General features: G+C 43.0%; 1 protein-coding gene across 2 annotated transcripts in view; it reads left to right on the forward strand.

Annotated features, from left to right (window-relative positions):
• STK32B (serine/threonine kinase 32B) overlaps positions 1-12,867 on the forward strand; it is a 259,946-nt gene that overhangs the window by 178,831 nt on the left and 68,248 nt on the right. For both annotated transcript variants that reach the window (XM_084627288.1, XM_084627287.1), the window contains exon 5: positions 3,359-3,396. In XM_084627288.1, coding sequence (XP_084483414.1) covers positions 3,359-3,396 — 38 coding nt within the window. The remainder of the gene's footprint in view (positions 1-3,358; positions 3,397-12,867) is intronic.

Here is a 12,867-nt window from a genome sequence, read left to right on the forward strand (position 1 = left end):
TTTTGACCAGGCCATTTATTTTTCAAGAGACTGGTTCACTTTGGTCTGTTGGAGGTAAATGTTCCAGGTACTGAGTACCCAATAACAATAACTGCATGTTTTTCTAGTGGTTTTGGCTAGCTCCTGACTTGTACTTGCTTTAAATGCATTTCTTTCCAGACAAAGCAGTGGTATGTATGTATCACAGTTCCTCAGGTTTTGACTGATGAGCTTGCTTTCCAGAATAAGACATAACCCAGGGTAACCTGCCCCTAAACTGTAGCCACACCCTGCCTTGCCTCCGAATCAAAAGAACAAAATAAATGGAGCAGGAATTATAGTAGTTCCCCCAGGTGGAGAAAAACACTTGTCTACAGTATATGTGGATCTGTGGGTATCATGTGTAAACCACTCACTGAATTTGTCTTAGGTAGATTAGCATAGATCTAATTTTATCATTTGACCGCTTCAGAACATTACAGATACATTCACCAAGTAGAACACATCTGTTGTCAGGCAATATACAGCGTGAACATTGGATTTGCCAGACTAGATCCAATTTCTTTTAATGTAATATTTTATGTTTACATAATAAGTATTTAATGCTTATAAACCATTTCTGATATTTATCTCATTCTTAAAATTCACAAAATCTGAAATTTAAAAAGGATTGAGTTTATGATAACTAAACTCTTGGGTGCCTTTTTGCATTGTCATGAAAAACTAGCATAGATTATGAAGCAGAATTACCATTTTATTAACTTTATAAAAATCTGATCCAATCTTACTCCCACTGAAGCCATGTTGAGTTTTTCCAGTTATCTCAATAGAAGCAGGATCAAGCCCTTAACTGATTTCTCATTTCAAGAAATACAGCTTAAGATCTTTTAAATTATATCACAAATGCTATTAAGCCCTGCTTCATTATTAAATAAAAGGCTGTAGCCTGCAAAGACCTAAGCAGAACTATCTTTACTCACTTGAGAAGTGCAGGATCAGGCTCTAAATATGAAAATATAGCAGACTGTGAGAATGTTTGGGTAAATATTATAACAGCATATACTGTCTAAATAATGTTAATTGATCTGTTACCTATTCCATGTTTCTTTTGAATTTGTTGAATTTTGGGTATCTTAAACTAAAGCCAAGTCTTGAGAATTAATGTGTATATATATATTGATTAACAAAATATGAGGATGAATAATAAATTAGAAAAAGTAATATAAAAATGGTTGTGTGACAGCAGAGACAAAGTTTAAGTAAATTACCTGAAGAAACAGATCCTCAGTCTGTGTATATTGTTGTATGTTCACTGAAATCACCAAAGCTATGACAATTTACAGCAGTTGAGGATCTGCCCCAGGAGGCTTAAGTTTATCTAGAAGTCACAAAGTGGTAAATTTATTCAGATTGTGTACCATTCTGTGGAGGCAATTTTGATACTAATGGGTATATCCAATGGCGTGCTGTGACAATTTTACTAAGGCACACACCAGCTCACTTGTATACCGTGGGTGGTCCAAAATGGCATCCTCCGTGCAGCACGAACTCGCACATACACTGCATGTGAGGTCACGCTGTGCGGAGATTTGTTCTACAAAATGGTGTCCTCATGGTGTGGACAGAATCATCCAGCAAATCAGATTTGGCCCACTGGTGAAAGTTGGACAATGCACAGCAGGTCAGGCATGCAGTGCATGCCTTGCATTCATAGATGGGACTCCATTGGGTATATTTGATTTCATTGAAACTGTAGATCCTTAAAACAGGTTTTTACTGATTTGCCAATCGAGTTATACAAAACAAAATTTTATGGAGTTGATTGTGACAGTTCAATCAAAAACAAGTCTAAAGTTAGAAACTTGGAAATATAAATTCTAAATGGCCTTTCCAGACAGTAATTTACAGCCGGACCTTTTACACATGCACATTATCCCCAAGTATGCACTGAATGTTTCAAAGCTATTTCTGATTTTTCCTGAAATTCACCATTGTTACTACCACAGCTAACTTGCAGTCATAGTTTTAATTTACTTATGAGTTCTTAGGATTCTTACCAAATGTTAAAGCAATTAAAACTTTGTATCTTATAACTCTTAACTCAGCCATCAAGCTTCTTTCTCTTGTCTGAAAAGCTGTCAATTTTGCATGATATTACAAATCATGTTATGTGAAAATTTCTAGGGTATAATTGCTGCCACTGTCTTTTTGCTGTGTACAGTTTCATTTAAAAAGTAGTGTTCTGAACTAGTGTAACAAATTTTCCAGTTTCACCACTTTTAACCACTTATTGACTCAATTTATTTCTAGGCACCTAGGTTGAAACTTATTAGTGAAATCTAAGTACACATTAGCATATTTTAAAGTCATTTACAGGCTTGTTATAATCCAGTTTATATTTCCTGATAAGTATTTAACTTGGAGTAATCAAGTTGTCCCTTGGGTAAATGGAAACTCATGTATCAAGCTTTTTATTATTTATCAAGTAAAACTAGTTCATAAATTATAGATAAGTTCTCCTGCTCAGTTTGAGAGTTTGTAATGGCTGCTTTCATGAGATTAATAGAAACTTCAGTCCAAGGCATCTTGACTTCAAGGTGGGATGATGGGGAGTTTAGCATCTTTCTGCGTGGGCATCAGCATATTAAGACTCCAGACCATGGCCATGCTGTTTCCATGCCCTCCAAACCGGAGGCAGCAGTTTAGGGGAGCCTTGCAAGTGCCAATGCCTTGGTGCAGAGCCACTGGGACCCTGCCCCCCAGCACTGTCACAGTCCCTTTCATCCCAGGATTCCGCACACACAACCGTGCCCCCCTTAATAACACCCAAATCCCCACTCACCTACTGCTCCATGGAGTAGGTGGCCATGTGAGGAGTTATGGGGAGTGGTGGCAAGGGGTGGTTAGCAGGACTGTGTGGCAATGTGGGGGGACATGGGAGATTAGTGGAGAGTGGGACGGGTGGAGGGGTCATCCATGTCCCCTATTAGTGCCCTGTCCATGTCCTCCTTGCTCAGGTCTGTCAAACAAAGACTCCCCAAGACAAACAGGCACCTCCAGCTGCAAATCGGCCCCTCTCCCTGCCCCCTGTTACAAGGAATAATTCATGTGATCTCTAAAAGCTACCTGTTTCGGTGCTAGCCATGTGGATATAAAGCCATGTCGAATGGAAGCGAACTGAATCTGCTCACCATGCACATTTTCTCAGGTCAGTAAAAGGACATCAATAGAATCGTTTGCCTTTGGGTAATGTGTGGTTTCCTTCGGAAGTGTAATAGTTTTACTGACCCAGCTCTCCTGCACAGAAGAGAAACACTTCTGAATTTGCACACGTCTGTTCAGTACTGTATATAATGCACTTCCGTTTCTTATTTTACAGAGATATCAAACCTGACAACATACTGCTGGATGAGCACGGTGAGTTCCTACCGTTATTTTATTCCCAACATTTTAATGTCATGGGCTGTCCCAGTGGCTCTGTGATGAGTGCTGCGTGAGTTTATCTGAGAGACTGGGTTCATGTGCCAAGTCTGGTCTTTCTCTGCAGCAACTTGTCTGTCAGGTTTGTCAGCTGTCTTGATAGGCTCCAAGTAGAGTGCTCTTCAGCCATGTGGGTGGACTCCACCCAAACAATTAACATTCACATATTCCCTCATGTATTCTTTCCCATATGTCATTCTATGAAGATTGTAGCGTTACCTATTGTCATACAAATTAGATCTTCAGTTTTGCAGCATTTCTCTCTCATTGTATAGAAGACACAGGCTGGATGTTCGAGCTTTGATAAGTAACTGGGACGACTATGTGTTATAAACTCACATACAGCTTGGATTTGTGCGTTAGCAATTTCTGGTATGAGACTGGCAGGCCATTCAAAATGGCAATCTCATCTGCTTCTATTTCCAGTCTTCTCAAGTCTTTTGATTGCAAATCTGACGACACTTAATGTTCTGGGTTTGTTTATTTTTAAAACCTCAGTTCCTGAAATTCTGTAATTATGTGGAAATCTCTACTTTAGTTTAAAAATATAAGGAAGTTTTAGTCCTCATGTCTGGGGACAGGAGCCAACTCTGAGCATGCTGGAGAGGGTATGGGGGCTCCGGCTCACTCAGCCACTGTCACCAGAAGCTGAGCCTGGGGAGCGGCCTGCTGCTGCTGTAGCCAGGCGCTCTCCCAGCAGCTGCTGTGCTGCACTGGACAGCATCCAGGAGTGGCTCCGGAGTCTGGCTGTCAGGCGAGGAGCCAGGCCGGCACAGCAGGAGGACAGAGCCTCCCTCCCAGGTAACGTGGGATGGGGAGAAGGTGACAGGGAGAGTGCAGGGGCCCCGGGCTCGATATGGGGTGGGGTGAAGAGGGGAGGAGTCAGGTGGAAGGTCATGTGGGAGAGGTCACATGGAGGTGTCACGTGTTCCCCCCCTTAGCTAGTGCCCCCCTTTGTGTCCCTTCCACTAGTCGCCTATGGCAAGGCTCCTAGGCGCATGTGGGATGGTACCGCCGGCGAAGGCAGCTGAGTGAGCATGTGTAAGTCCTGGCTGTGCCGGAAGAGGGCGCCCAGCAGCGCAGCTGGCAGCTCACTGGGCATCAGCCAGCACAGGTGCAGCACCGCTCAAATGTCAGGCGGACCGGGTCTGCACGGGCTAGGGGCCTACTGACTGTTCTGACCTGGGGCCCGGAATTGCTGTCAGCGGGCCTGACAGTCCATATGCCACTTTTGAGGCATAAACTTAAGCTTCTTAAAGATACATATTGTGCCATGGACAGTTATTTATATTTTTATTTTTAACATGTTGATTACAGAAGCTGGCAACTTTTTTGCAAAGGAATTTAACTTTTAAAATTTCTACTCAGATTTGTTTCTATTTAGAATTTCTTTATTGATGCACCTGAAAGGGCCAGTTTCACAGAGCTGAAAACAATTACGAGCCACATCAGCTGAGAGGAAGAATTTAATCGGAAGAATGTGAATGATAATTGGGAATTGTTTAAGAACACTTCATGGGATGCCCAAAAGCCACAACTGGGGAAGATGGCATATTGGTTTAAAAACTGACCAGGTTTAGAGGGGAAGTAAAGGCAACTATAACAAATAAATATACCAAATGGCAATAAAGGGAAGTAGATAATAATGAGTATAAATCAGAAGCTAATAATTGTAGAAAATTGATCAGGGAAGCAAAGGGATACAAGGAGAAATCTATGGCTAGCAGAGATAAGGACAATAAGAATGAGTTTTTTAAGTATATTAGGAACAGAAAGTATCCTGACAATAGCATTGGTCTATATTATTAGATGTAAATGGTAGAATTAACAGTAATAATGCAGAAAAGGCAGAAGTGTTCATAAATACTTCTGTTCTGTATTTGGGGAAAAATAGATGTTATAGTCTCATATGATGAAAACACTCTTTCCATTCCATTAGCTGCTGTTTAACATCCTCCTGAGATATCTCATGAGGATGTTAAACAGCAACTACTAAAGTTAGACATTTTAAAATCAACAGGTTCAGATAACTTGCTTCCAAGAGCTTTAAAAGAACTGTCTGAGGAGCTCACTGGACCATTAACATTGATTTTCAATAAGTATTGGAACATAGGAGAAGTTCCAGAAAACCAAAAGAAAGCTAATGTTGTGCCAATATCTAAAAAAGATAAACAGGATGACCCAGATAATTATAGGCCTGTCAGACTGTGATGAGGGTGTTCACACCACACCAACCCTGATAGGTTTAAAGTGGCTCAGAAAGGGCCAATTAACTTTACAGGAAACACCTGAGGGGAGACTTAGGCTTCACTGACACTAATTGATGATGAAGCCCAGCTGGGTTGGGGCAGGCTGAGCTTGTAGAAAGTCAGGAAGTGAGAGCAGAACGGGGCTGTAGTGTAGAAGTCTGTAGTAATTCTCTGGCCTTGTGAGGAGAGAAAGAGGAGACCCAGGAGGAGGAAGGGAGCAAAAAAACTGAGATCCTGACCCTGATGGAAGGGGTTTACTCAGAAGAGTGGTGATGAAAGTTGTCAGAACACGAGGAGGCCCAGGGAAATGGCAGAAAGGGTTGAGAAGGTACAGACCTTGGCTGCTGATTGTAGGATCCCAGAGTAGTGGGTGGGCCCAGGATCCTTTACCAGCCACTAGGAAATCGGCACAGTCTTGAACAGCAAGACTATCTGGAATGGTACAGGTACAACTGGGCTGGTGAGACTTTATTACCCCTGGAAGGGGAAAATAGTGACCCAGCCAGAGGGCCAAGCCACAGGTCACCCCTAGAGAGCACCAGGGCCCACAGCACAAGCGACGAAAGGAAGGCAGCATCAGACTGGGTGGAGCTAATCCCCATACTCAGTCACAGGGGGGTGCCTGGATAATTTAGTTGTTAGTAAGGCAGCAGACAGTAATCATAACTCTGTGTATGTGTCGGTCTTGGCTCTTATAACAACCCCAGCAGTGAATGTAGCCCATTACAGAGGCTGACATCAATTCAGGCCAAGCTAATGGAGTGGCTGATGCAGGACTCAATTAATAAATAATTAAAGGAAGATAATGCAATAAATGCCACTCCACATGTGTTTAAGAAAAATAGATCCTGTCAAACTAGCTTGATCCTTTTTTTGATGAGTTTACAGGTGTGGTTGATAAACCTAGTAGTGTTTATGCAATATACTTAGACTTCTGTAAGGCATTTCACTTTGTACTGCATAACATTTTGATTAATAATCATAATGATATCAAACTGACGTGGCACATCTTAAATGGATTAAAATGTGGCAACATGTAACTGTAAACAAGGAATCATAATAATCAAGCAGGTGTGTTTCTAGTGGGGCCCTGCAGGGATTGTTTCTTGGTCCTCTGCGTGCTGCTCCCACCCCGAGCGCTGCCTCCGCAGCTCTCATTGGCCGGAAACAGTGGCCAATGGGAGCTGCAGGGGTAGCATCTGCCGGCAGAGGCAGCTTGCAGAGCCGCCTGCCACACCTCCACCTAAGAGCACTTGGGACAGGTCAACACTTGTAGGAAGCCACCCGTGGTGAGCAGCTCCTGGATCTGGCACCCTGCACTCACTCCCGTGCTTGCTCCCACACCCAAATTCCTTCCCAGAGCCCGCCCCAACCCTTTGCCGGTCCCACGCCAACCAAACTATAAACGGGACTTTCAATGAAGATCAGAAATACTGGTTTATAGAGCTTTCTGGTTGGAGAAGTGCTGTATAAAACAGCTTTTACTGTATTTAGCTTAACAAAGAGAAGATTAAGGAGTGACTTGATTACAATCCATAAGTGTGTACATGGGGAACAAATATTTAATGACGGTCTCTTCAGTCTAGCAGAGAAAAGTATAACACAGTCCCCAATGGTTAGAAGTCAAAGCTAGACAAATTCAGACTAGAAATAAAGCATACATTTTTAACAGTGAGTAATTAACCATTGGAACAACTTACCAAGGGTCACAGTGGATTCTCCATCACTGCAAATTTTTAAATCAAGATTGGATTTTTTTCTAAAAGATATGCTCTAGGAATTATTTTGGGGAAGTTCTATAGCCCATGTTTATACAGGAGGTCGGACTAGATCAGGGTTCTCAAACTGGGGGTCGGGACCCCTCAGGGGGTCGCGACGTTATTACATGGGGGGGTCGCAAGCTGTCAGCCTCCACCCCAAACCCCGCTTTCCATCCAGCATTTATAATGGTATTAAATATATAAAAAAGTGTTTTTAGTTTATAAGGGGGGGGATCACACTCAGAGGCTTGCTATGTGAAAGGGGTCCCCAGTACAAAAGTTTGAGAACTCCTGGACTATATGATCAAAATGGTCCCTTCTAGCCTTGAAGTCTATGAAATCCGTATATTTTGGGACAGTTTATGACTTCCCTTCTAGTCACATAGGCCTTCATCAAAGGTCCTCTCCTCTTTTTAATTATTTTTTCCAGAAGCTGGGAATGGGCGACAGGATCACTTGATGATTACCTGTTCTGTTCATTCCCTCTGACGCACTTGGCGTTGGCCACTGTTGGAAGACAGGATACTGGGCTAGATGGACCTTTGGTCTGACCCACTATGGCCATTCTTATGTTCCACATCTTTATCATTTCATGGTCTCATGCATTTTGGGTTAAAGTATCATTTCTTTGCTAGACACTCTCAGACCTACTTCTACACCTTGGATCTGTCTTGCACTGTCCAATTTTGCCGCTCTCACTATCCAGAAACAAACAATATAGATATATTGTTTGGTACAAAATATTGTACCTAAGATCTGTAATAGGTGCCAGGATACAATGTTTGATGATGTTTTTCACAATTACCCTGAATATCCTCTTAATTTTGTTCAAGATGTCATCTAGAAGGCATTTATAGACAGAAGTTATGAAGCTAGAGAGAAGGGTCACAGTGTTCTTAACTTTTTGAACCAATATGAAAAATTCTAGACTTTGCACGTCAACGTTTTCCTTCATTACTTTTCCTATATGTGATGGCTGTAGCAAAAATACATAGAGTATTGTGGGTAAGATTGATTTGACTAATGGAGGAGACTAACAAGAGAAGTGGTGCATTCTTCATCTCTTGAAGTCTTCAAATCCAGACTGCATACCTTTCTGGAAGATATGCATTACTTAGATACGAGATATTGGGCTCAGTAGGGAAGTAATTGGCTGAAATTCTATGACAGGAGGTCAGAGTACAAGAGATCAGAGTAGACCACAGGATGGCCGTAAAATATATGAAACTATGAAGTCTCTTTGGAATTATCTCTTAGTAATAGTGTACCTTGGAACAGCATTTTCCCCTCACCCTCTCCCTCTCTTGGTACCGGGATCAACAGTGTTGCCCTGAGCTCCTTAGAAGACGCTTTACTACTCCACAAACACACTGAATCTTTTTGATATAATCAGGTCCACTTTAACAAATTACTTTGGAATGTCCATCAACTCAGTAAGGATCTGTGCTATTATCCTCTTTCTGCTAGTGGATCTCTTGGCAATTTCACCTAACAACAGGCAGGGCAACACTTCTGTACCTCAGAGGGGTATTGTGAAGCTTAAGCATGTATGACCATATCATGCCATTGAGGCACCGCCCTGAGCAGAGTGGCACCATCCCGGGGGGAGCATGGGGAATGGAAAGTGCTTTCTGGCACACAGAGAGTGTGTGCGCGCTGCATCCTTTGGGATGATACAGGCTGCTATCCCCCAGCAACCAGCCCAATGCAGAAGAGGGACAGAAACATGTCCTCATCTGCTTCGTACTCCCTCTGAGGCAATTAGCATCTTTGAAGAGGCAGAGAAGGAAGGGAGTTCAGGGACTCAGATTGACCCAGGCACTTATGTCTGGCCTCTACACAAGTGCCAGGCAAAACTAGTCCTTGCTGTTCATTGTTAGGGGGCTTATTCCTTCACCCACTTACTTCCCTGGTCCTTCTCGCATGAACAGAGAGCAACAATACCCGAAGTCCAAAGGTGCAAACAATTCGATGTTTATTGGGGTGAACTTCCAGCAAGCATGATTCCAGTTTTCTTCCTTAGTATCCTCCTTCCCAGCTCTGACACCACAAAGCCTTACACCTGTGTCCCTGTTCCCATTCCTGCCCTTAGCCAAACATGATTCCAACTTCCTTACTCCCATTTCCTGTTCCCATTTCCCCCTTTAGCAAAACATGATTCCAATTTTCTTACCCCCATTCCCTGTTCCCATCTCCCCCTTTAGCAAAACATGATTCCAATTTTCTTACCCCCATTCCCTGTTCCCATCTCACACACCCACATGCCCACCCACACCCCTTAAGGTTAACCTGTCCCCCTTATTTTCAGGCTTGACTTGTTTTTTTCACCTCCCTTTCCTGAAGGGCCATAATCTGAGTCTTCTAGTAGCTTGTTTGCTGACTGGATGTATTCATTATTTGCAGCTCCTTTGTGCCCATCAGCTAGGTAATTTGCATTTACACACAGAGGTTTACTAGCTTGCTTTTGGATCCAAAGCTGTTAGCAGCTCAGACACTGTCTTAAAAGGGAAGCATTTTACTTCCACCAGAGTTCTGATTACTTTCCACTTTCATCTCCTGCTCCAAAACACAGTGATCTGAAAAAGAAAGCACAACCTATTGTGGCTCCTTTTGGAGCCCTATTAGGATTTTAATGAAGTACCATGTTTTATTTGCATTTCTTTTACTCCTTTTCCAATATACACTGCACATGTCCTGGGAAAATGCAAATTCCTTCCATATAGTTTAACCTCCATAACATCATATTAGCCAAATTAATTTTACACAAGGTATAACTGCCTCCCCCATGCCTACAGAGTTTTTATGCAGAACCCACCAAAGCAACAATCTGATCCCGCAGAGCCATCCCAAGGTTCAGTGTTCCCATCATTCCTCCCCTTTTCCTTTTCTTTTACCTGTGCACACATACACACAAAATTCTGTTTTGCCTAACATCCCTTGCACTGTGATTACTCTTTTTACATAACTGTACCCCGATTACACTTCCATCTTGTACAACTAGACACAACCAGGGGCAGCAAAGTTAAGTTCCAGTAGAAACCCCTTCCATCCTTTAGTGATTTTGATTACATTACCCAAAAGTCAAATAATTTTGATCAGATTCTCTCTCTGCCTGCTGCCTGCAGCAGTCCCCTATAGACCATTTCTGTGGGAAAAGGGCCCATTTTCCCTCAGAATAGCTATAAAGGCTTCTGTGGACAGAAGCATAGTGGTGATAGTAGCCACTCTACCTGACCCCCTTGGATAATTTAATTACCAAGCTTCCATCCAATGTGACTGCACAGAGTTGCACATACAGTTACATGTATATAACTGGGTTTTATCATTAAACAAAAACTTCCTTCTTGACATCTCACATAAGTATCCAAAGTACCCTCCATTAAAACTTCAGAAAAACAAAAGAGTGTGGAAAGGCAGGTTGCACTTTGAAACTTTTATTTTATTTTTTTTTCCTCCACTCCCCCAGGACCAAGTCTCAGATCCAGTCTCTAAAGGTAGTCTGTTAACTCTGCTTTTGACCTTAAACCCTTTTGTGCCAAATCATCTTTCACTACCCCTAACTAATTTACAACCCTTCAGCAGCCCTTGCTGAAGCAGCACCAAACTTGAAAGATTTCTGGCAGCTTCCCATAATGCTGCCCTTACTTCAAACCTCTCAAGCAGACTGAAGTGCCTCTTTTCCCTGGGAGGCATTCAGTCCCGATGGGCAGGGACCTTCTTCCCCTACCCATATACCAAGGAGGGTGGGCTCCTCAGCCACCCCCCATACCTCTGGGTCCCCTAACACTTCCTCCATTTCCTTTTTAATCTTATCCCAGGTTGACCCCTGTACCTGGTATGGGCCCTGGTCCTCCCTTATCCATTTATCCAAAAAATCCTTTACCCTGGCTTGCCAGAACCCGCAACTACCATCACGAGAGTTCGCGATACCCCCTCCAAGCAGCTGCGCGGACTGTTGGGGAGGGGGACTTACAGGCTGCCACTCACCTATCCAATGCGATGCATCCGAGTCACCGGCACCAAGATGTTAGGGGGCTTATTCCTTCACCCACTTACTTCCCTGGTCCTTCTCGCATGAACAGAGAGCAACAATACCCGAAGTCCAAAGGTGCAAACAATTGGATGTTTATTGGGGTGAACTTCCAGCAAGCATGATTCCAGTTTTCTTCCTTAGTATCCTCCTTCCCAGCTCTGACACCACAAAGCCTTACACCTGTGTCCCTGTTCCCATTCCTACCCTTAGCCAAACATGATTCCAACTTCCTTACTCCCATTTCCTGTTCCCAGAGTACAAGAGATCAGAGTAGACCACCGGATGGCCGTAAAATATATGAAACTATGAAGTCTCTTTGGAATTATCTCTTAGTAATAGTGTACCTTGGAACAGCATTTTCCCCTCACCCTCTCCCTCTCTTGGTACCGGGATCAACAGTGTTGCCCTGAGCTCCTTAGAAGACGCTTTACTACTCCACAAACACACTGAATCTTTTTGATATAATCAGGTCCACTTTAACAAATTACTTTGGAATGTCCATCAACTCAGTAAGGATCTGTGCTATTATCCTCTTTCTGCTAGTGGATCTCTTGGCAATTTCACCTAACAACAGGCAGGGCAACACTTCTGTACCTCAGAGGGGTATTGTGAAGCTTAAGCATGTATGACCATATCATGCCATTGAGGCACCGCCCTGAGCAGAGTGGCACCATCCCGGGGGGGACATGGGGAATGGAAAGTGCTTTCTGGCACACAGAGAGTGTGTGCGCGCTGCATCCTTTGGGATGATACAGACTGCTATCCCCCAGCAACCAGCCCAATGCAGAAGAGGGACAGAAACATGTCCTCATCTGCTTCGTACTCCCTCTGAGGCAATTAGCATCTTTGAAGAGGCAGAGAAGGAAGGGAGTTCAGGGACTCAGATTGACCCAGGCACTTATGTCTGGCCTCTACACAAGTGCCAGGCAAAACTAGTCCTTGCTGTTCATAAGCACTTGAGATCCCCTGCTGAGAGGTGCTATATATATGCATGGACAGTGTTACTGCTTTTGTACATCTACTGCAAGATGTAAAGAAATTAGGAAAAACACATCTTCCTGGTTTTTCTCCTTAATTTATGAAAAGACATGTCTGCTACATGATATCCACAAATGTGCAGACCTCTGGTACAGTATGTGGGGTGTAGTTTTAGCTTTGTTAAATGAAAAAATAAATATAATAAAAGAAAGAGAGAAAACAATGCAGCATAAGAGTGACAATTTGAATTGTAAATCAAATATTTGCATCAGTCTGGGTGGATATTATGTGATAGATATTCTGTGACAGGCCATCAGTCTGGTACTCTAACAGGGACAATCACTGGTGATGCTATCATTTGAGTTACAGAGCTCAATATTTATCTGCC

Source organism: Lepidochelys olivacea (assembly GCF_965140295.1).
Source record: "Lepidochelys olivacea isolate rLepOli2 genome assembly, chromosome: 4".
Classification (NCBI taxonomy): Eukaryota; Metazoa; Chordata; order Testudines; family Cheloniidae; genus Lepidochelys; species Lepidochelys olivacea.